Source organism: Sinocyclocheilus anshuiensis, unplaced genomic scaffold, assembly GCF_001515605.1.
Source record: "Sinocyclocheilus anshuiensis isolate Anshui unplaced genomic scaffold, SAMN03320099.WGS_v1.1 scaffold728, whole genome shotgun sequence".
In the NCBI taxonomy this organism is placed as follows: Eukaryota; Metazoa; Chordata; class Actinopteri; order Cypriniformes; family Cyprinidae; genus Sinocyclocheilus; species Sinocyclocheilus anshuiensis.
Genome location: NW_015555767.1, coordinates 811,930 through 833,654, shown reverse-complemented (window position 1 = coordinate 833,654; position 21,725 = coordinate 811,930). Strand labels below are relative to the sequence as shown.

General features: G+C 37.5%; 4 protein-coding genes across 7 annotated transcripts in view; 2 read left to right on the top strand and 2 right to left on the bottom strand.

Moving 5' to 3' along the window:
* LOC107674241 (uncharacterized) overlaps window positions 1–1,269 on the top strand; it is an 8,444-nt gene extending 7,175 nt beyond the window's left edge. For all 3 annotated transcript variants that reach the window (XM_016468169.1, XM_016468168.1, XM_016468170.1), the window contains exon 9: window positions 1,076–1,269. In XM_016468169.1, the coding sequence (XP_016323655.1) occupies window positions 1,076–1,186 (111 nt within the window). In that variant the 3' untranslated portion in view covers window positions 1,187–1,269. The remainder of the gene's footprint in view (window positions 1–1,075) is intronic.
* Window positions 1,270–2,418: 1,149 nt separating this feature from the next.
* Window positions 2,419–4,958, bottom strand: LOC107674242 (uncharacterized). 2 transcript variants are annotated; one of them, XM_016468173.1, is made up of 4 exons: window positions 4,363–4,958; window positions 3,867–3,969; window positions 3,542–3,779; window positions 2,419–3,342 (listed from the first exon to the last, which is right to left on the bottom strand). In XM_016468173.1, exons 1-4 carry the CDS (start codon window positions 4,558–4,560, stop codon window positions 3,333–3,335), a joined length of 549 nt encoding a protein of 182 aa, XP_016323659.1. In that variant the 5' UTR covers window positions 4,561–4,958; the 3' UTR covers window positions 2,419–3,332. The 2 variants fall into 2 exon arrangements, with proteins under 2 accessions (XP_016323659.1, XP_016323658.1); XM_016468172.1 differs by having other exon boundaries at window positions 2,419–3,779; window positions 4,363–4,953.
* Window positions 4,959–8,056: 3,098 nt separating this feature from the next.
* Window positions 8,057–11,389, bottom strand: LOC107674233 (membrane-spanning 4-domains subfamily A member 12-like). Its single transcript, XM_016468150.1, has 6 exons — window positions 10,826–11,389; window positions 9,117–9,227; window positions 8,910–8,966; window positions 8,595–8,741; window positions 8,395–8,511; window positions 8,057–8,216 (listed from the first exon to the last, which is right to left on the bottom strand). Exons 1-6 carry the CDS (start codon window positions 10,949–10,951, stop codon window positions 8,202–8,204), a joined length of 573 nt encoding a protein of 190 aa, XP_016323636.1. The 5' UTR covers window positions 10,952–11,389; the 3' UTR covers window positions 8,057–8,201.
* Window positions 11,390–13,500: 2,111 nt separating this feature from the next.
* On the top strand, window positions 13,501–21,692 carry LOC107674232 (vacuolar protein sorting-associated protein 37C-like). The gene is made up of 4 exons (XM_016468149.1): window positions 13,501–13,998; window positions 15,893–16,064; window positions 17,210–17,292; window positions 19,304–21,692. The coding sequence occupies exons 1-4, from the start codon at window positions 13,948–13,950 to the stop codon at window positions 19,928–19,930; spliced, it is 933 nt and encodes a 310-aa protein (XP_016323635.1). The 5' UTR covers window positions 13,501–13,947; the 3' UTR covers window positions 19,931–21,692.
* Window positions 21,693–21,725: the final 33 nt, after the last annotated feature.

Genomic DNA, 21,725 nt, shown 5'->3' with positions numbered 1-21,725 from the left:
AGTCTACTCTACCAGGATCAGGAAACGGTCCTCCATAAAATGTGCTGCACACATCTGAATATTTGGGTTGAAGTGTTCTGGAACAGTGTTGTAAATACAACTTAACCACTGATTTCTAGTCGTGTCCATTTTTGGAAGGCCAAACAAAGTAATTTCGCTTTCACAACGAAACACAGCATCACACACAGTGGCCTAGAGTGAGTGGCGGCCGGCGGGCTGAGTGAGGAACGGCCGGCGGGCTGAGTGAGGAACAGCCGGCGGGCTGAGTGAGCAGAGGCGGCGGGCTTTATAACAGCGCGGCCGGCAGATTCGACGAAGGAGGCTTGCGGCAACCACATGTGACGACCCCGGGCTGGACTCCGCTTCGTCCACGGTGAAAGCCGATCCGGCGATCCACAGCTCAAAGTTGTTGTATTTCCTCAGCAACCAGCACGGATCAGCTCCAGGCATGACGAAGCAGATATCGTCCTCTTTTGGAAGGCCAAACAAAGTAGTTTCGCTTTCACAACCAAACACAGCGCCTTCACGACATGGCGGCGGCAACAATACTACAGCGAGAATAAAAGTTATGCCTTCTTTCTTTGCGTGAACATTTGGGGCGGCGTTATGCAAATCTTCCCACATAGTGATGTAGACATGTGGGGGCGTGTTAGAACGAGTCGTTTTAGGTAGGCGTGGTTGACTCTTAACTTTTATAAAGAATATCTCTTTGGATTTGAGACTTTAGTCTTTGCAACTTTATAGATCTTCTTTATGCACCAAGAGCTTATAACACTCCAAAGAGAAAGGAAAAATTGACCAAGATGATCATATGACCCCTTTAACATCTGCCTGTGAGTAAACCTTTCTTGGGCCATATTTTAGTGTTTGCTATTGTTTCCAATACAGTTTTTAACTGTCCAGTCATTTAGTAACAGCCACTTCGCATTACATTTGGACATTTTTTAAAACAAATTGCAGAAAATGTGCCACGCATTGCTGAAAATGATTGTTAGAAAAAGTAAAGCTTTACACCTTACATTTCATTTTCCCAATGTCTCTCTGTGTCTCACACTCTTACCTGTCTTTTTTCTAGTCTCAACCATCTGATAGGACCAGAATTTCTATGGATATCCTTAACTCCAGTGACTCTGGTGTCAAGTTTGACGTGAACAAAGGAAAGTCTTCTGGCAGCAACTTCCTGTAGTTACTCCAAAATTCTGAATTATCCCTGCAAGGGATGTAGAAACAAACACGTGTTTGTTAGATTCATACAAAATTTTGGCCTTAGAACTAATAGGACCTTAATTAAAACTACTACTTAAATAGTTTATGATGAGACATATTCTTTCAGGACTCAGTCTAGCTTAAGTGCTATAGAAGGATATTACAATTTGAAGAAGAAAAAAAAACTAAATCCCTTTATATATTACATACTGTACCTCAAATCCCTGTTAACTCTTTTCCCATGAAAAACAGCTTCCAAAGAAGCACGTCTTTTTTCTTACCCCTTAATGTCACTCTCTTGCTGCTCTTTAATAGCAGAAGAAAAAGCTGTTGAATGATACCGAGATTTTAAAAAGCTACCTCCATATTTTCAGCAAAATGTTTTCATATTAAAGTCACATTACAATATGGACAAAAGAATGACTCACCCTCTGAATGGGCTTTCAGCAACACCCAATGTTGACAGATGTGTATATTCAAGTAAAAAGCCTTGCAATTTCCATAGACACACACTAGTTATTATGACCTATCCTGAAGTTCAGTTTAAAGGTGAGTGTGAGCTACCATTTCACTTTATCTAATCTCTCCATTCAGTCAGGCTGAAGAGGCTATATTCTAGTTTTGTGTAGAACTACATGTGATACAAAGCCATTATTTTATTATTGTAGGATGTAGTTGTGCAAATGTCCATAAACTATTGACAGTAGTGTATATATTCACTCTATTTACTTTTTTGCCAACTTTTATGTACATGCTTACCTCACTCTCTTGTAGTGTTGGGAAACAACAACAAAAACCTGTAACCTGACAAAACTAAAATATACATTGTTATTTTTACCTGCTTAAACAGCATAATGTAAACCCCAGGAATCAGACACATATATGAAAAAATTACTGGATTTCTGTCTAATTAAGTTAAACATATATAATGCACGTTATTAGTAATGCATGTTAGTGAATTTAAATGTATTAACAGTGTTTCAGGGAATTTTCTCAACTACCAAGCCAGTAGTAACTTTTCATAGTGCTGTTAGCTGGAATAAAACAAATGCTGCAAGCAAAACATTTATACTTGAATCTAGATAATGTGTGTAAAATATTACAGTGACATTTTATATTAGGATTTGTGTTGTACCTGCATATTGATGGGTCATTTTAACTGCCCTTCAACTGCTATCAATTTCTTCACCGGGACTACGTTTACTGTTCGTATTTTATATTATCATTACATGTTCTAAGTATATATTTTTTTATTTTGTCTGACATCTAGTGCCAACTGGCAAAGTAATTTCCCTTGTTATATGTTGCATTATTGGAAAACTAAATGTAATTTGTTGTCACACTTTGAACTATAATAAGAATGACAATAAACATGATTATAATAAAAAGTATTTATGTTGTTTTTAAGGTCTGCGCATTAAGCATCTCCAGGATTTGATCAAAACAGACATTGCAACCAGTGAGGTTTCAGTAATTTCTCCATAACACAAAAGATTCCACTGGATTCACCCAGTTGAAGGGGATATATAAGAATTGGGTGTAACAAATAAATAAATAAAATAAAAAAAATAAATAAATAAAAAGGTGGAGATTCTAGAACTTGAAAAGAGGATTTACATCTGGTTCAGACTAAATGCAGAGGCAAATTTTTCAGTTGTTTTGCCAAAACAAATGTTGTTTTTCTGACATCAGGGATTAATGTCAGGTTTTTTCACTCCAAAATACAGTCACAGAAAAAATGCAGTGGACTGTTGCCAAGGAGAACATTTATCGGACAGGGCCTTTGTTGAAATAATTTATTATAATTAACTGATTAAATACATTTTGTACTGTTGCCCTGTGCATCACATCCCTGAAGAATGTAATAAGCAACAAAAACATGATTATTTAAATGCAGTGTAAATACATTTTGCTGTTCTCTGTACCTCAAGACCCCAGAAATGGTGTTTGGACATTTGATTCAGTCCTTTTGTTAACAATTAAACCCCTCAGATGCCAGATCTACCAGTTGTGGTATGGGACCCTAAGATACATTTGACTTAATAATTAATAATCTTTTAACTAACACTTGGAATATTGAAGCACCCTCCCAGTTTAGACAAACAACGTGGTTTCTTTGCAGAGTTTCAAGTCACAATAGCATGCTGGATTCCATGGATTTACAACTGTAGCAAAGAGAAAAGAAAACTAAATATTTCTGGTCTGATGAGGATTTCCCCATCATTCAATTTTGCTTTTCTCCATCTCTCTTAGTCGTCTCTCCAACATCTTGATTTTGTCCTCAAGGTGTGTATCTGGCTTTGCAGATGTACCTATTCCTAACAGGACACAAACACACACCAGGCCCGCTAGTCTTATAGCTGTGGTTTCTGCAGAGGCTCCAGCGTCGCTGAGAATCAATCCAAACATGCCCATGGCAAAGGTGACCTTTAGCAGCCACAGAGCCTGCCTTACAGCTCCAACAACCAAACGCAGGATGAAGGCTATTATCCAGTAGGCCACAACAACCAGAAGGGCCCACTGAGTGACAAAAATCACTCCCTCCGGAGTAACTTCTTGGAAAGGTAGCTTGACTAGATAAAAACATGAAAACATACATGTGAAAATGTGTTTTGGTTTAAATAAATTGAAGCTTTCAAGTATGATTTTTGTACATTTACCGTCAATTCCTGCTGATTCCAAGATTTCCATAACATACCGGATGACCATGTTAAGGGCGGATGCTATGGCATCTGACAGCCATTTTACACCACTTTGTAGAAACTGATGCCCATAAATAAACAAATACAATATCATTATGTTTTTCCAACGAACTTCCCAGTACAGCAAGCATCATTATGTAGCAAGTTGCATTAGCAAACCACATGGCAAATGACTCTCTTCTGCTTTTCAAAGGTCAGTAACCTGGCATTTCAGAGCTCCTCAAGTTCACACAGGTTTATCACATTAACTGTTGAATATTGCATATTTGACAACCAGAAAGTTTACAAACATTACATTGAATTAATTTTTTTATAACCTAACAAACTTTTTGTCAAATGTCTTGCTTGGTTGCTACTTGGTTTCTCATAGAGCCAGCATTAATTATATTAAACAATGGCACAAAAAGTTTAGTATAAACTTGATAGACTAGATTTTTTTACAATGTCAGCTCACCTTGAGAGACAGGTCTACTCTCTTTTCACCGATTGTTGAGACCAGGCAACTGTGGGCTTCCTCGGACAAGCTTGTGAAAATGGACCGCGCATTTTGGAGTGGACTAGACTGCTCGTCCCATTCGAAAGAGTGACACAACGGTATCAACTGATATGAAACTGAAAGTACAAGTGTGGTAAAATATAAACACCGACCCATTTTAAAAAGTGCCTGCAACTACGCTTATAAGACGCCTAAGAACCGCCCAAGAGTGTTTAAATTCGTATTCATGAGAAAAACGTTCTTCGCAAACAACGGGTTACAACTAGGAAACTGGACGGCCAGTCCTGAGGTGAGGTCCAACATGGAAAGAGTCAAAACGCTGAATTCAGGCGTCTCCGCTTGGGGATTATTAAATGAAGTTTAAGGTGGGCATTTTTATGTCAGAAATGGTCTTACAAAGGATGCCAGCTCTATCCTTCACTAATAAACCGGAGGTTTACGAAACTAATCAATTTATTTTCCCGGAACAATGCCTGCTTCCTCTTTCCTCCCTCGAAGGAGCAACCCTGCCGCCTACTGATGACTGGAGACTGCGCGGTTACATTATCCAGAAGAAACGCCACACAAATTGATCCCATATGAAAATTGTGAAAGACCATTTTGTAAACATTTGAAAATTGCAGAAAAAAAGACGTATAAATTTGTGTCCTACCTTTATTATATATATATATGTATATATATATATATATATATATATGTATATATATATATATTTAAACAAAGCAGAGACTATTGTGTGCACTATAAGTCAACAGCATGACATACATTTAGTAGTATAAATGTATTAATATTATTATTACTTTAATATTATTTATTAGTAGTGTATTCATTTTCCTCATACAAATACAGAACAATAGCAGAGTGAGAAAGTCACAAATACAGAATAATTAATAAGGATACTGAAAAATGACTACTTTATCTTTGTGCATGATTTGCCTTATAAAGCAGATAAGCCTGTTTATTAGTGGGGCAACACACCATGAAAAGAGGGTCAAAAAGAGCCATAATCGCTGTCTCATTTCGAGCATTATTTCGAGATATTACATGTTTAATACTTACTGGATCATTTCCATGGCAATTTTCACAGGGTGCAGACTAAAAGTGACTTCTTTCATGTGCAGGAGTTTGACAGCATGACAACGCCTAAAAGAAACACCAGTCTATGTATGTGCTGGGAACAGTTACACTAACATGTTCAAGCTGAGCATGTTCAACTTCACGTTTTTTACTGCCCCCTATTGTTAGTTTGAATTAAATTGAGCTAGAATTCAGCCTGAGATATACAGGTAGGCTAAAAGGGCAGCTGTCAATATAGTGCTGCAGAGATGACATTTTGGCAGGTCAACCCTGATGTTGGCCTCATGCTGATTCCCTCAACAATGGGATTTTGCTTTTGGATTATTGCAGAAAATAAGCAATGTGACCAACAAAAGTTTATGATTCTGACAACTCTTTTGGTCTTTATTTAAAAAAAATACAAAAAATAAAAAGTTGAAAGTTTGAGTCAGAATAGTTTGCAAGAGTGTGATGAGGCTGTAAAAGTGAACTAGTGCATGGATGAGTTTACCTGTTTAGCGTGATAATGTTTAATGGCCCCAACAACCTCTGCAGTAGGTACCATTTAGCCATTTAGTCCACTTGTTAGCAAGCACTTTTTTCTAGTAAAGGCTTTTTTTTTTTTAAATGTAAAAAAAACACAAGTGGGTATTACTGATGTATTTTATGTTGTAAAATACAATGTGAAAATATTTTTTAAGAGACAAGAGTTTTTCTTAAGATTTGCAGGCATTTAACAAAAAAAAAAAAAAAAAAGAAAAAAAAAAGAAGAACCTGTTAAAAAATCCTGTTGACTACAGGACAATGGAACTCTAAGTGCTAAAATGCTCACTCATTTCTGAGTGACGGAGACCAGGGTTCGAGACCCACTCGGGGCAGCCGAGTGGGACCCGTGACACCTGGACTTCTTCGCCAAGTAGCCACTTAAGTTTCAGCACTTTGCCCAGTCTATGCAGGAACTCTTTGTCTCGGACCACCACTGTGTTAATGATGATGGGCTTGAAGCTGTCATTCACCACAGCTGGTCTCTGCATCACAGAAACTATGAGAGGGACATAAAGAAAGGTGATTTGTTCTAAAAGTTCTAGAAATGTTGTGATGCACACAGGAACCAAATTCAATATATACGCTGTACATAGATTTATTGTATGGTCTTTGTAGAAAAACAAGCAAGAGGCTAGATATGCTGTGTCAAAGTCAAATAAACCCCATATTTTTACCTTTGAAAAAACACGTTTTGTTTAGGTCAAACTGAGTATTCATAAGAAAACCTAATCTTTTTAGTAATCCTTTTTCGCTTTTTATCAGTTTTCCCTCTTCATCACATCCCTGATTTTTCTGCACTAAGAGCCTATGACCAAAACAAGCACACGTAAATGGGTTCCACAAGTCGATTCATTACACCATTATGATTTGATTGACAAAAAAATCATGTGATGGCATTATTTATGATTCTCACCTAACAGCACACCAACGCAAAAGGACGCTAAGTTGTGAGGGTTGTGTAACGTTGTTTTATTTTTCCCTCAGTTTTATAACAAAGCATAACCACTTGCCCTGCGACTGTAGGGAGGACTGTCTTATTAGCAAACAGCACGCGGATCTTCTTCTTCTTCTTCTTCTTATGATGTTTAATGGCGGTTGGCAAACCAGCTTTTGGTGCATATTCCGCCACCTACTGGGATGGAGTGTGAGGCGCTGATATCAAGGGAAATGCTAATTCTCAAAAAAAAAAAATAATAATAATAACCTTCTACCTATATTTTATTATATAAATTTGTTATTTTCAGAAGCCAACCGCTTCTTTCAGAGCTTTAGTTATTTTAATTGGGTTCAACACATTAGCCGATTCCGCAAGAAATTTAAGCATTACCTTGTACTCCTCTTTCGGTCTACTAACCTGTTTCCTTTCTCTTTCACTATCTGATCCAGATGTTTGATCCCTCATTTTTTTCCTTTTACGATTTTCCACTAAAGTCCAATTACTATTTTCAGTACTTTCTAATTCCCCGCCATCCATTCCATCCGTCTCCGGATCACTTCCTGAATCTACGCAACTTCCTTCCATCACCACCTGTCACACCCCAGTGTTGCCACCGCCCGCCAACACGCGGATCCTTTGACGGCGTAGCTCATGAATATTTAATACATTACGTTAGTTAGTTTGTTGCTTGGTGTTCTGAGCTTCCCATTAATTTTTTTACTTATATTTTTGCTTTGACTACTATTTCGTGGGCTAAGCTCTTTTACAGTAGGCTTTGGTATTTCGCCATCATAAAAATCAGTCCATAAACGGCGAATATCACATAACGCTATTAATATTTATGAGATAAACATTTTCATCGTAAAATGTATAATTTTAAAATAAAGTAAACCGCTAGCTCGTGTCATGTGACAAAGGATTTGCCCGGAAGCTGTCTTTTTTCTTCTAGTAACAAACGAAGTAGAGCTAAAATGATGGGATCATCATAATGTGGTGCTGTTTCAACAAGTTGTAAAACAAACCAAAAAAACACACACACCAAAAAGCCATCTTTAATTGTAACTTTAATAAAAAACAATCTTTATATGTTTATTTTGATTTGTTTATATAAAAGAATACAATTCACTTTAGATTTACATACAACAACACTTAAATGCATATGTACAAGAAAAACCACATGTATAGGCTATATGAAGTGGATAGTTGAAGGACCTCTAATTTAAATCCAGAAATGCCATACATGGGATTAAGCAGGATGTCATTCAGTCACGGTCTGAGAGAGAAAGAGAGAACCCCACATGGTTCATTAGAAGCATACATTGAATTTAATAATTAATTAATTAATTATGAATTATGAATTAGGCCATTCAAAATCAATGACACACACACACAAACATATATAATAAAATATATACCTATATAATAAAATATTTTCCTAATTAAATATTTACCGCATAGCCTGTAAAGTTCCTCCTCTGATTATACAGTATAGCTGTAAAAGCAGAGGAAATTGCTGTCTGGACCACACTGACCATGGAGATGGTTGTCTTCAATCCTGTGCTGAAATGCTGATTTAAAGAAGAGTCCTTACTAAAATATGCAACTGTTTAATATTATAGAACTCTCATATATGAGGGTATGAGATACATACAGTGGCATAATACTGGTGGTCACACATCTGGCGTGATCCCATATGGCATTTGGTTGCCGGATTGAAAGCAATGTCAGCATAGTACATGATAAGTGCAATAACTGAGATGATAATGGTCACAGCAGAGACTGCCAAACAAACAGAGACCTAAAGACAAGTGCAAATTCCATTATTTTTTGTCTTTTTAATTATTAATTTAGATTTTCTGTTATACAGAATGTGCCTGCTGACGTGGAGCCTTTACAGGAACGGCATATACCAGTCTCTAAAATGTGCTCTAACAGTTTGTCTGTCTTGTTGTAAGTTCAAACTCACTGCTTTCAAGGTGGCATATTTTTCCACTGCTATTCCAGCTGCGCCTGAAATGACAAACTGTTTGGAAAAAAGGAAACAAAAAATGAAGTTCAGTGATAGGTCCATCGTTGGCAGATACACAATTTACTGTACATTCCTTTAAATACTTTGCTATCACCTTAAACTGTTATATAACCACCATGTCCTAATGTATTAGTGTAATATTACCATAAGGCCACTCCACCATGGCACACCAAAGTTAAGTATCATTGTGATCTCAGTGGACAGCAGAGGTATAGAATAGGAGATGATCAGCAATCCTATTACTATCTGAGCGACCTATGAGAGACAGAAAAAAAAGGCAAGAGAGATGGCTCAGCAAGAATTTCATACATCTCCAAGTAAAATATATATTTTTTGGTAAAAAATTAAATTAAATAATTATCATTATTATAATCATTAAATTTCAATCAGTTTTAGCTGAGGTGTGATGTTAAAATGTTTCAGAAAGTATCTTAAACAAAAATTATCTTTCTTCTATAATGATCTTTCTTCACCTTCAATACCTTGACTGAGGTGAGACCCTTGAGCAAGGCACCAAACCCCCAACTGCTGCAAAGGGACCAAACACACCGCAGCAAAAATGGCTGCCCACTGCTCCGGATGCGTGTTCACGGTGTGTGTGTGTGTGTGTGTTTGTGTGTTCGCTACTCACTGCTGTGTGTGTGCACTTGGATGGGTTAAATGCAGAGCACAAATTCCAAGTATGGGACACCATACTTGGCTACGCTACACGTCACGTCACTTTCACTTTTTCACTTTCATTAAGTGTTTAGCACTTCTTTCACATTTACACAATATGAGTAGTAGTGCTAAATTGTAAATATAGTCAAGATTATACTAAAAATATTAAAGGGGTCATATGATGTTGCTAAAAAGAACATTATTTTGTGTATTTGGTGTAATGAAGTCCTCTTTTGGAAGGCCAAACAACGTAGTTTCGCTTTCACAACGAATCACACAGCGCATTCACAACATGGCGGCGGCAACAACAATACTACAGCGAGAATAAAAAAGTTACGCCTTCTTTCTTTGCGTGAACATTTGGGCGGCGTTATGCAAATCTTCCCACATCGTGACGTAGATATGTGGGGGCGTGTTAGAACGAGTCATTTTAGGTAGGCGTGATTGACTCTTAACATTTATAAAGAATATCTCTTTGGATTTGAGACTTTAGTCTTTGCAACTTTACAGATCTTCTTTATGCACCAAGAGCTTGTAACACTCCAAAGAGAAAGGAAAAATTTAAATTGCATCATATGACCCCTTTAAGGACACAAGCTTTTTATTTATAAGACTGAACACAGCACTGATTAATCAGAACTATCTGTTTTATAATTAATATACTACACTACATTTGTAGTTTTAAATGTAGATTTTCTTAAGAAATATTATTTAACTTAACTATAAATGTTGTAATGTACCAGGCAAAATTGTTATTTAAAATGGCAAAAGTGGACAGGGACCAGTACAACCCCTAACAACGGCCCTACTGGAAATATATAATTAATTGTTTTAGAGGAAACTATATTATGCTCTGCCTTGTTTGTGTTCTTAATCAGCATGCTCCCTGAATCAGGCGCCATAAGAGATTTTGAGGACTACAATTACATATTATATAAAGATATAAAGACAAGATGCAAGGTGCAAAGAAAATGTAAATTTACACATATTGGTCATTTGCTGGTATACAAATATGTTGTCTTTTCTCTTATGACAGAGAAAATACATTTGCTCTGTGAATTTAATTGATGAAATTATAGGTGAAGAGAAACCCAATTTTCTTTCAAGATGTAAAATTGTGCCAGAAAATCTCCTGTGAGAATCGGTGCGGAGCCCTTTAAAATTACTGAAGCCATAACACGACGTTCACTCACCCCGAATATTTTGGGCTCCCCCTTTTCGATGCTGTCCCGCAGAGCTTTTTGTTTGTCTTGTAGCTTTTCCTCTACCTGAGTTGGGCTAGTGTTCACTGCCAGGTCCGTCGACACGGTCAAAGTCATCCTTCGTTTTCAAGTAAGTGAAGTTTGAAATAACAAATGCGACAATGATGAGCACGTCTTTAAAGTAATGTCAGATACTTTTAAGTACAACAAACTCGATGTTCACGCAGAGCGGAATTCCACATGAATGAGTGAGACAGTCTGACCTAAAAAAAAAAGTCTGTAAGGATTCTGCACGATCATTTGAGTTATTTGTTGTGTCCTGGCTGCACTCGTCTCTTAAGTGCGCAACAATCCCAAGGAAAAGATCTGGGCTTAAATTCTGTCAGCAATACAAAAACAGTTAGACCCACCCTTGCGTTTTTATGCAAGCATCACAAAGAAAAGGGGTCTGTCCAGCCCCCTTCTCCCCATAGGAGCTTTTATTAAGTGTTTTCGATCACTTCATAAACAGCTCTCTGTTCCCGTCAGCCACGAGCTTTCTGTTCTCACATTCGAGGTGAGTCGGTCGTGCATTATTTTAATAAAAATTACATTTGACCGGACATGTTTATCAGTAACATATAACATAGCCTACTTTATATTCATGAATGTATTTTTTTGGTGATGCCTGAAAATAGTTTTTAAAAAGTGCATTTAAATTGTGTAGTGGCTTGCAATGGTTATCGTGTGTATTTGTGATTGCATGCTATACAAATAAAAAAAAAAAGGAAACTGGAAGGAGCTGTTTTGGACGTCTGGGCAGTCCAACCCACTTAAGGCAATGCATGTAGTGTACTATTTTTTTTTTCTAGCCCTAACCCTTTTCCTCTGCAGTGCTGTTGAGCAATCAGGATTGTATCAAGCTGTGCTGCTCTTCTCTCCAGACACATTTTCTGTATTATATCCGCCCACTTCCTCTGCTCACAAAGATGTTTTTCTCCACCAGCATCTGTATTCCTGCAATACGTTCCATTATTCCAGGGGGATCAGATCATGTTTCATACCAACTCTCTCACTATTATCTCAGTATGTAAAGAGCCATTATAATCATTGATCTGGACTTTGAAATGTCCCTATTTTTCAGTACCTCAGTTGCGTTTTAGCTGGGTTTTCAAGATGTCAAGCAACCAAATGCCATCTGCTGACTCGGATCCTCCCAAATTCCATCGCCTGTTCAAGTTTTATGACTCTGAAGTGGTGGCAGTAAGTGGATGTGGGCCAAATAATTTGTCATTAAGGAAGACAGATAATGGTAGTTTGGGATCTTACTGTAATCATGCTGTAATAGTTTCATTTGAGATGTTTTGTTTAATGTTGTTGTTGAAAATATGTTTGAATTTTTACTCTCACCATGTGTTTTCCCTCTCTAGCTTATGGCAATATTACTAGGTTTGTTCCAGCTCCTCCTGACTATACCAACCTACAACATCAGCATTGATATAAAATATTTGTTTGTGTGCCCCCTCTGTGTTGGTTCTGTGGTATGTTTATTTCACTACTAAGATACTGTAGTTGTTATGAATTTAAATGATTGTCATACTATTATGGCAAGTTTGCTAAAACACAAAATACATAAAATGATCGTACACAAAGCAAACATATAAACATATAGCATAAAGTCCCATTAATAAGTTTTCGTACAATTGCATACTTCTGACAATTTATTTAATGTAAGATAAACTTTCTCTTCTTATTCTGATGTTTTTTATGTAGTCTGTGATTGCTGGATCATTTGGTTTGGCATCTGAAAGAACTCCTAAGAGAGAACTGGTAAATTCAAGTAACTAGAGCTTCTTATTGGATGTGGATTGTTAAACTTTATTCTGAAGTATAAGCGATTATCTGTTTTTCTCCCTCTAAGTTAAAAAACTCTCTGATCTTTGGTCTTGCTGGCCTGGTGGGGACACTGATTGGTCTTATTCTGTATGCTTATGCTGCAAATACCTCTCTGGACATCCCTCCTTGCTCACTTGAATCCCATGAAGATGATGCATGTCCACAAACAATCTTTCAAGTAAGAGAAAATTATTGATTTATCCTGCCATTAGCCAGTTATACAAAGGAATATAAAAATTGGCCTGTTTAACACATTAATATCTTCCTGCCTACTTCAATATTTTCATGCCAAAAGATGCCACTAAATTGCAAAAGAGCATAATACACATTCTGTGCTGTGACACTATTTTTCTCATGGTTAATGGAGAATGTATATGTAATGACCTCATCCTTTAACTCGCTTTGCTTGGCGTTACCACTAGAGGGAGTAATAATATAAAAAAAATGTATGTTGCCTTTCTGGTGAAATATTAGGACCAACCCTACTTCCATGTCACATAGGCTATGGAATATTCCCGTCACATCGAGATATATTTGGTCACATCGGGGTTTCCCTTTCAGTCAGCTGAACATACGACGATACCATATAAAATCAATGTTAGGGGAACATTATGATATTTTCACGAAAGGATGAGAATGTCTTTTAATTGTCTGCATTATAAAACCTGTATATAGTTATTTAATCTATACTCCAAAACTAAATGTGATATTCTTGACAAGAAATGTAAATTGTGTTTTTAGACTGTTTTAAACATATCTCACTTCCCTCGACAAAATGGACAATGGTTTCATCCAAAGATGGCTACGATATCTGTCAACGAGAAGTGAAACTTTCCCTTAAGAATAGGGATATACCCCGTCAGTCAACCTTCATTTGGACTATATTGCTTGAATTGACATCGATGCGGTTTTACTGGACATACATTATCACGTTTTTCTGAGTTGTTATTTCGTCCGACGCCGTTTTGTATTGAATACCAACCCGCCTTGCTCAACTGCTCTCTTTTAAGTGAGCTAGCCGACCTGCTAACCGCGAGGAGATTCCTGTCTCCGGGAATAATTTCGGGAACATATTTCCACTTTGCCGCGCTAAATAACGCGCTACACCTGGTACCGATACTGTCACCTAAGTATTTCTCGCAGGAAGCGGGCTTTAACGCCGAGGACGCTCGCGAGGTAGTTGTCAGGCTAAGCACTTCCGTCTACATCTTTACGTCACTCGCTTCCAGTTAAGTTTGATGGTTTTCCATGAGCACTGTGCGGAGAGGACTTTGATTTGCTTGTACCTTGTAAGTATTGGGGGATTCTTTAAGAAATACCAAGCAGGTAGAGTTAAGCTTAGGTTCATTAGCATAATTCCTAGCCATACTTTAAGTAACCCACTGTTACATGCACTGTCTGAATGACAGATGACTGCCATAGGTGATCCAGATTACCTATAAGTTTTCAAGTAGTGGTTTGATATCCGAGATGACACCTACCAAGTATAAACTGCTAGCCTGGTTCAACTTAAAAGGATCTTTTACCACAACAATTAAATTCTGATATCATTTACTCATGTTTTTTCCTAACCTGTGTGGCTTTCTATCTTTCGTGGAACACACTATCCCTTTCAGTCAGCTGAACATACGACGATACCATATAAAATCAATGTTAGGGGAACATTATGATATTTTCACGAAAGGATGAGAATGTCTTTTAATTTTCTGCATTATAAAACCTGTATATAGTTATTTAATATATACTCCAAAACTAAATGTGATATTCTTGCTGATGAGGTAAGATGATTATGAAGGGATAGTTCACCCATTAATGAAAATTTTGTCATTATTTATTCGCCCTCACGTTATTCCAAACTTATTTAATTGTTCTTTTTCCGTGGAACACAAAAGGAGATGTTAGGAACGATTTTAAAGGGGTCATATGACGTTGCTAAAAAAAGAACATTATTTTGTGTATTTGGTGTAATGAAATGTGTTTATGCGGTTTAAGGTTCAAAAAACTTTATTTTCCACATACTGTACATTATTGTTTCTCCTCTATGCCCCGCCTTTCTGAAACGCTTCGATTTTTACAAAGCTCATCGGTCTGAAAAGCGAGGTGTGCTCTGATTGGCCAGCTATCCAGTGCGTTGTGATTGGTCGAATACCTCAAGCGTGTGATGGAAATGTTACGCCCCTTACCATACTGTGATGCCTTGTCCCGGTGCGACGAGACAAAACCAATAAAACCCATTACAAACGAGGCATTTGTAGCATCCAGACTGGGGACATAATTACTGATTATAATGACTTATACTGTCTTTTTACGTGCTACGTTGCATGTCTGCATTTGTGATCAGAGAAATGGCAAACAACATCATAGTCCAACAGACCAAATTCTTATCTACTGAAATTCTAAAATTTGTGTCAGGATCAATTACAAGGCCTCGCTGCATTGTTGTCAAACCTACTGTGACACATCCTTATGTGTTATATTTGAATATACATGAACATAAATAAGATTTCAGTGGGTTGGTAGCGGAGAAAAGTTAATTATTGAATTAGTGAATTATTCAGTGAATAATTGCATTGTTCTTTTCATAATGAATATAAGGCAAATGCTGTATTTCTCAATCTATGTCTCTGTGAACTGTTATTTTATAATTGGTGATATTTTGAAGAATTTGGGTAACCAAAAAGTTGCTGGTAGCCACGGACTTCCATATTATGGGAAAAAAATACTATATGGAGGTCAATGGCTACCAACAACTGTTTGGTAACCAATGCTCTTCAAAATATCATCTTCTGTGAACATCAGAAAGAAACTCATACAGGTTCTGAACAACTTAAGGGTGTGTAAATGATAACAAAATTTTTGGATGGACTACCCCTTTAACCTGCTTATATTATTGAGGCAATAAATGAACATTCACATTTGTATGTATTGCTAAAGAATTAAAATTAAACATCCGATTGAATTGTCATATATATCCACTCCTCTCTGAATGTCATTTTTGTTTGTTTGTTTCTGGTAATCTCTTCATCACTTCATTCAGAAATAACCACTTATCTACTCGGCATCAACAGCCATCATTAAGTAAACGCCACAGTCTTAAGAGTCCTGCTGAGGATGGATTGTCCTAGTGGACCTTATGATGTCTATAGCGTTGTAGCTTTTGTCTACACTGTTATTCTTCTGCAGATTCAGAACATTCAGTTGGAGAGGGAGATGGCTCTGGCTGCCAACCGCAGTCTGGCTGAGCAAAACCTGGACATGAAGCCCCGTCTCGATACGGAGAGGGCACGACTGGTGGGAAAATACGTTCAACTAGAGGAAGTGAGGGAGAAATACAAACAGCACTGTGCCATGAGAGGTAGGGGAAAGAAGGAATTGATTTGGGTTGTGAAAGTAAAGGTTTCAAAAAGAATATAGCAATGAATGCTGGTTAAATTGCTGTATAATGAAGGGGGAGAGAAATTGATTGATGTCAGAGCAGGTTTTCTAAAAACCTGGCGAGTAGTTTTGCTCTGAGAAGAAATTAATTATGTTGGTAATGATGTGCTTTTGTATTAAACTATTTAAAATGGAAACAATTTGGGATTATCATGAAGAATAAAGAAATGTAAAATATTAAAAATTGCATATCCCTTTTGTTGAAATTAATTTTTAACATTAACATAAGATTAACATTTCCAGATTTCTGTTTACAACAGTGTTCGTTTTATTGATTTTATTATTAATATTTATATTTTATTTAATACATTTTTCCCTATTCTGTTTCTGTTCAGCTGTAACTGGACGGTTTATATCTTGATGTCTTAATGTCCTGTTGTGTATTGGCAAGTTTTTGAAATAAACAAAATCCTAAGAAAAATAAAATGTAAATATCTTAGGAAAGTGTTTCAGTGTAAGAAAATAAATGAATTTGAATATTCTAAAAGAGAAGGTTTAGGCAGTGTGAAAAATAGAATGAATCTTTTAAAAAAGATTATATTATTAGTACTGCTTTTAGCTCAAAGAAGTGTAATTAAAATTACAGTGTTCTTTTAACTTTTGTTCACACTACAGTTAAACTGCACTGGCAGTTTTCATGGCACTTGAAGGCACCCTGGAACCATTAAGCTTTGAACAGACACAGGAATTCTTACTGAGTTTCTAAACAGAGCCATGTTGTTCAGCCAGAAAATCTTTTATATGTGCATATGTCTGTCATATAGTGCTGTTCTATGAGCTTGTTTTGTTCTGGCACTCATTCTCCTCCCCTTTTTTGCATATGTGATATTACATCACACAAAAGCTATGTATCTGGCCTCTTTTTCTGTAGTCTCATTCTCCTTTCTTTCTCTCAGTCTATTCATTACTGCTTTTTCCTTTGTTTAAAATGATTACACATTTTAGGCAACTGATTTGTTTGCATAACAGTTTTCACTTTTCAGTTTCTTACTCTTTTACAAGCCAGCCTATCTATGTATCAATTCTCTCCCACTTCTGTTCGCTTTTTCCCTTCCCCGTCTGCAGACAGTATCATGGGGCAGGTTTCTCCGGAGGGGCTGTTGTCTCGTCTGCAGACAGAGGGCACCAACACAGAGGCAGAATCAGAGGTGGGCCACCAACTCCTTTGTAATCACCGGTTTCCTTTTTTTTTTTTTTTTTTTATGTTTGCGTTTTCTGTTGGTGAAACTGTCAGGTTTGTTTATTGATAAATAAGCAAAGGATGATTGTTCATGTAAGAAATGAAAGAGAATAAAACTTTGCTCTTGTTGTAAATAAAATCTGTTATACCTTATACTTATCTGTTATATTAACCTTATATGTTTATATTAAATCCATTATTAACATAACATTTTTACATTAAATAATCTATGAAACTGTATGTAATTACTTTAAAAATGCTAAGTTGTATGTTCAGATTATTCAAATCTGGAAGTCTTGATGTACTCATAGTTTTTCATGAACACAACCATTCAAAATTTTTCAGAAATACCAGGGGCCTGATGTATAAACGTTGCGTACGCACAAAATGGGCATGGAAATGTGCGTACGCAATTTTCCACGCACATATCGGGATTAATAAAAAAATAAACTAGGCGTAAATATGTGCACACCGTACGGACACTCTAGATGCGTACGCACTCTTGTACTGGAGGGAGCGAAATAAGGAAGCAAATAGAATGATTTTAAAGTTGTTGTTTTTTTACATACGCGTTTAGATTAAATATGACACTGAATAATGACGTTAAGCACTGAAATTTCATGAAATTATTATCCAGAAATTGCAACATTTTTATATGAATTTAAACAAAAATATTTGCAGTGGATGTGCTGCTTTCTAACAATTTTCCTGTGGTATGCGATTTAATGTTTTAATCACAGCGAGGATTGCTTGGCGCATGACAATTCCGCTTTAAATTGTGTTCTAAATAGCAAAACTCATGTTCTGAGAAAATACTTTTGCGCAAATAATAATGATCATTTTTGTGAACTTGACTTTGTTTGATGGCTTTGGAACATAGACGGTAACGACAGACATAAGGATGCGCTCGTTGATCAAACAGTAATTGGTCTGATGACAGTAGAACCTCTGTTCACAGGTGTCGCGCACAGACAGTAGCCTAATGATAACCCCTTTCATGCTCTTCCCAATATTGTGACAAACACCATATTTAAAAGATAGAATTTGAAGGAAACTGTAAGATGTGCACGTTTTATTTTCAAAATGTTTTGTTATTGACGTGGTGAGTCAAACAGCTATTTACACTGCAAAAAAATAAGGCCTATCTCTTTCCATAAAAATATAGGCTATAAACATTCTAAAATATATGTTTACCTTTTAGGCAAATTGCATAAATTGGAATAGTGATGTTTCAAAACGCATTTATAGTCCGTATCTCATATTTTCCTAACATATTCCTACCCTTAACTGCGTTAAACATGGTGTCATGTGGATGGAATATGCATGGAAATGATATGCAGATGACGTTATGTATATTAAAACTAGGCGTTGTAAATAGATCATATATGGCTATTTCGGGGAGGAGATGGGGTGGAGATTCATGTACACACAATCTTCCGCTGACTGGGTAGTACAAAGGGAATTTTGCGCAGGTTCTGGCGTATGCATGGCTTTATAAATCTGAAAACATTTGTACGTATGCAAAATCTAGCTTTTGTGCGTACGCACACATTTAGGATGAAATCTACGTAAAGTTTTATACATGAGGCCCCAGGACATTTTTTGAAATAAAAATTCATCCTACTGTTCCATCCTTCCTTCTGTAGCATTTAATGTAATCAAAATCAAATAGTAATATTATAAGTTATTATAACTAGAAGTAATTATAATCAAATTATGAATAATATTATGTTATAGTATAATATTATGATATTTATTACAAAACTTACATTTTTATGTCTTCTAAGAAAATGTTATATAATCCTTAAAAGGATTCTTTGAACAGAGTTCTTGAATAATGCAGTATTTTATTTTTTTTTCATATTTGCAGGCTTATGAACTACTGATTTCCTAAGCATAATATAATATTATAAAACTTGTATGGTGTTACCAACCCCACAATTTGAGGATCTGAAAATCACTCAATCTCTTTCTCTCAGGTTTTAGCAGATGAGTTTCTTGAAGGTTCGATATCGCTGGACTCCTTCCTCGAACGCTTCCTTTCCCTCCGCTCTCTGGCTCACACGAGACGAGTGCGCATTGAAAAGCTGCAAGAAATTCTCAGCCGAAAAAGCAAAGGGATTGGAGATGCTACAGTGACATCACAAACCTGTGCTAATCAGGATGCTGGATCATCATCGCCATGGCAACAACCGCAGCCTCAACAGCAACAGAGCTCCAAAATCAATGCACCCTCCAATGCCTCAACTTCTGCTCTGCCCTACACCCCCTACCCCGTTGCTCCTCCCTCAGCCTCCACAGCGGGCACCACTAACCCTAGCACAGCGTTTCAGCCCTACCCCAGCCAGGGTCCCCCCTTTCCTCCATCAACAGGCTACACAGCTCCCAGGCCTGCGTTTGGTCCTCCCACTTGCCCATACCCCACCCAACCACCATTTCCTGCCCCACCTTTTGGGCAGTTTGGTCCCCCGCCCGCCCCGTACCCCGCTCCATACACTTATGGAGGGTACAACTACCCCACAGGCCCCCATGGGCCATCAAACCAATCACCCACAGCTAGACCGCTTTATAGGCCAGGTTTTGGGGTACCACAACCATACTCCTGAGCCACTCTGTGTGTGTCTGTCTTTCTCTTTTTTTCATGATCCTCCCTCTCGTCTCTCTCCCTCCTTTCTCCTCCTGCTCTTACCCTCAGATTTGTGGTTTGCGTACCCACGTCACATCCTGTTCCTGTCTGAGGCTTATAAAGACAATTGAGATTGAGCTTGTGCTTGTTTCCCCCATGAAACCTCAGTCAGAGACTCAATATGGGCCGCACAGTCTTAAACGGCTCCTGTCCATTTTAAAGCATGTTATCAGTTTGCAAAAAATTCTGATTTATTATTATATTTAATGACGAGATGCTTTGTTTTTTTTGACAACATTGTGTTACAGCTCAGCCTTATTTGGCTGTTGTTTTTTTCCCAATCATTTTGTCAAAATTCTACTGAGACAGACATGTCACACTACATGGAAGTGTTACGTTAGCGTTAGGCTAATCTCTTGTCTATATCGACCCTTGACAACGTCAATTCAGAAAGCACAGCACCATTTTCCATTCCATCACAGATGAAAACTCCTTCAAAAAGCCGAGCTTATTCGTTATCATGAATAAATTTAGACAACTTCCACGCGTGCAGATTTGGCTGCGGTGCGTCCTGTTATGAAAGCTTAGTGTACCAATGCACCAACCGATCACTCCAAACCCTCTCGATACCTCTTTTGCTCCCTCTTTTTTTTTTCTTTCACACCCTTCCACTCCATTTATTTAATATACCACTTGACAATGATCGGAAGAAATAGACTTTTACTGTACGTTCTCTACTGGGGACGGTGTACTTAACAAATTAAACTAAAATTAAAGGGAAATCGGAGAACAAGGGATATTAATATAGTCATATCTATCTGCTATAGCACAGGATTTGGTGGGGCAGTTGAGGCATAACATAGCACAGAGCATATGCAAAGAAAATAGGAGTTTCATAACATGCTTACTTTAGTCAATATAGCATTCTGCGCCTACCGTTAATGTAGATAGACCTTTTGTGGTAAAACTATGCAGACGAATGCCTGGGTGCATATTTTACACTGAATTTAGACGGAATGAGACATTGATGGTCTTGTACAGCTAGCCGCCCAGTCTGTTTCAGAGGCACATTGCCCTCAGAATCATAACGTGAGTGGGATTGGATCTGGTTAACCAACAGAATGCTTTATTTTGTGGTTTGATTTGAGTCCACCTTCAGATTCTGCCACATGAACACCCCGCTAGAACACAGTTGTAGGCCTATCCATCAAAACGGCCTGTGCGTGTCATTACGTGGTGTTATGCAGATCCATAAAAGCCCCATCTATTTGAGGTCTCCTTGTCTGCCAACCGGAGGACCATGTGAATCACACTAGCACTCCACACTAACAGCCCCGAACTCTTTGGCAACAGGAGCTGGGAGCGGGTCCTTCGAACCGTCAGCTTTAGAATAGGCGTGCGGGGTCTCTTTATTTTTGTACTTTAAAGCAATTCAAAACCAGAGGCATCCTCAATCAGGCCTCGAGTGGCTTTATCTAATTCATGAACTCAGGTTTGTAGCAAAACCCCCACGTTTAGGTTCCCTCCGCAGCACCTGGAGCGAGGGAGAGGGGTGATACGACACGAGGATGAGAGAAAACAAATGGGATGAAAATGTTATTAGCACATTGATTTGCAGCATTAGAGGAAAGAAATTATATTGCATTGGTTGTGATGACTGTAGCCTGTTAAAAGTGTATTTTTATTTTTATTGTCCTTTTTTTTCCCGGGTGTGAATATTAAACACTGAAGTTGATCTACGATTTCTGTGTTGATTGGAATAACTGACTTTTTTT

Excerpts from the sequence above, each read along its gene's own strand:
- LOC107674242 (XM_016468172.1), bottom strand. The coding sequence starts at position 4,560 with ATGGGTCGGTGTTTATATTTTACCACACTTGTACTTTCAGTTTCATAT. Across the intron at positions 3,970-4,362 it reads GAGTAGACCTGTCTCTCAAG|TTTCTACAAAGTGGTGTAAA; the intron begins GTGAGCTGACAT and ends TATGGGCATCAG. Across the intron at positions 3,780-3,866 it reads GGAATCAGCAGGAATTGACG|TCAAGCTACCTTTCCAAGAA; the intron begins GTAAATGTACAA and ends GTTTTTATCTAG.
- LOC107674233 (XM_016468150.1), bottom strand. The coding sequence starts at position 10,951 with ATGACTTTGACCGTGTCGACGGACCTGGCAGTGAACACTAGCCCAACT. Across the intron at positions 9,228-10,825 it reads GGGAGCCCAAAATATTCGGG|GTCGCTCAGATAGTAATAGG; the intron begins GTGAGTGAACGT and ends TGTCTCTCATAG. Across the intron at positions 8,742-8,909 it reads AATATGCCACCTTGAAAGCA|GTCTCTGTTTGTTTGGCAGT; the intron begins GTGAGTTTGAAC and ends ACTTGTCTTTAG.
- LOC107674232 (XM_016468149.1), top strand. The coding sequence starts at position 13,948 with ATGGTTTTCCATGAGCACTGTGCGGAGAGGACTTTGATTTGCTTGTAC. Across the intron at positions 13,999-15,892 it reads CTTTGATTTGCTTGTACCTT|ATTCAGAACATTCAGTTGGA; the intron begins GTAAGTATTGGG and ends ATTCTTCTGCAG. Across the intron at positions 16,065-17,209 it reads ACAGCACTGTGCCATGAGAG|ACAGTATCATGGGGCAGGTT; the intron begins GTAGGGGAAAGA and ends CCCCGTCTGCAG.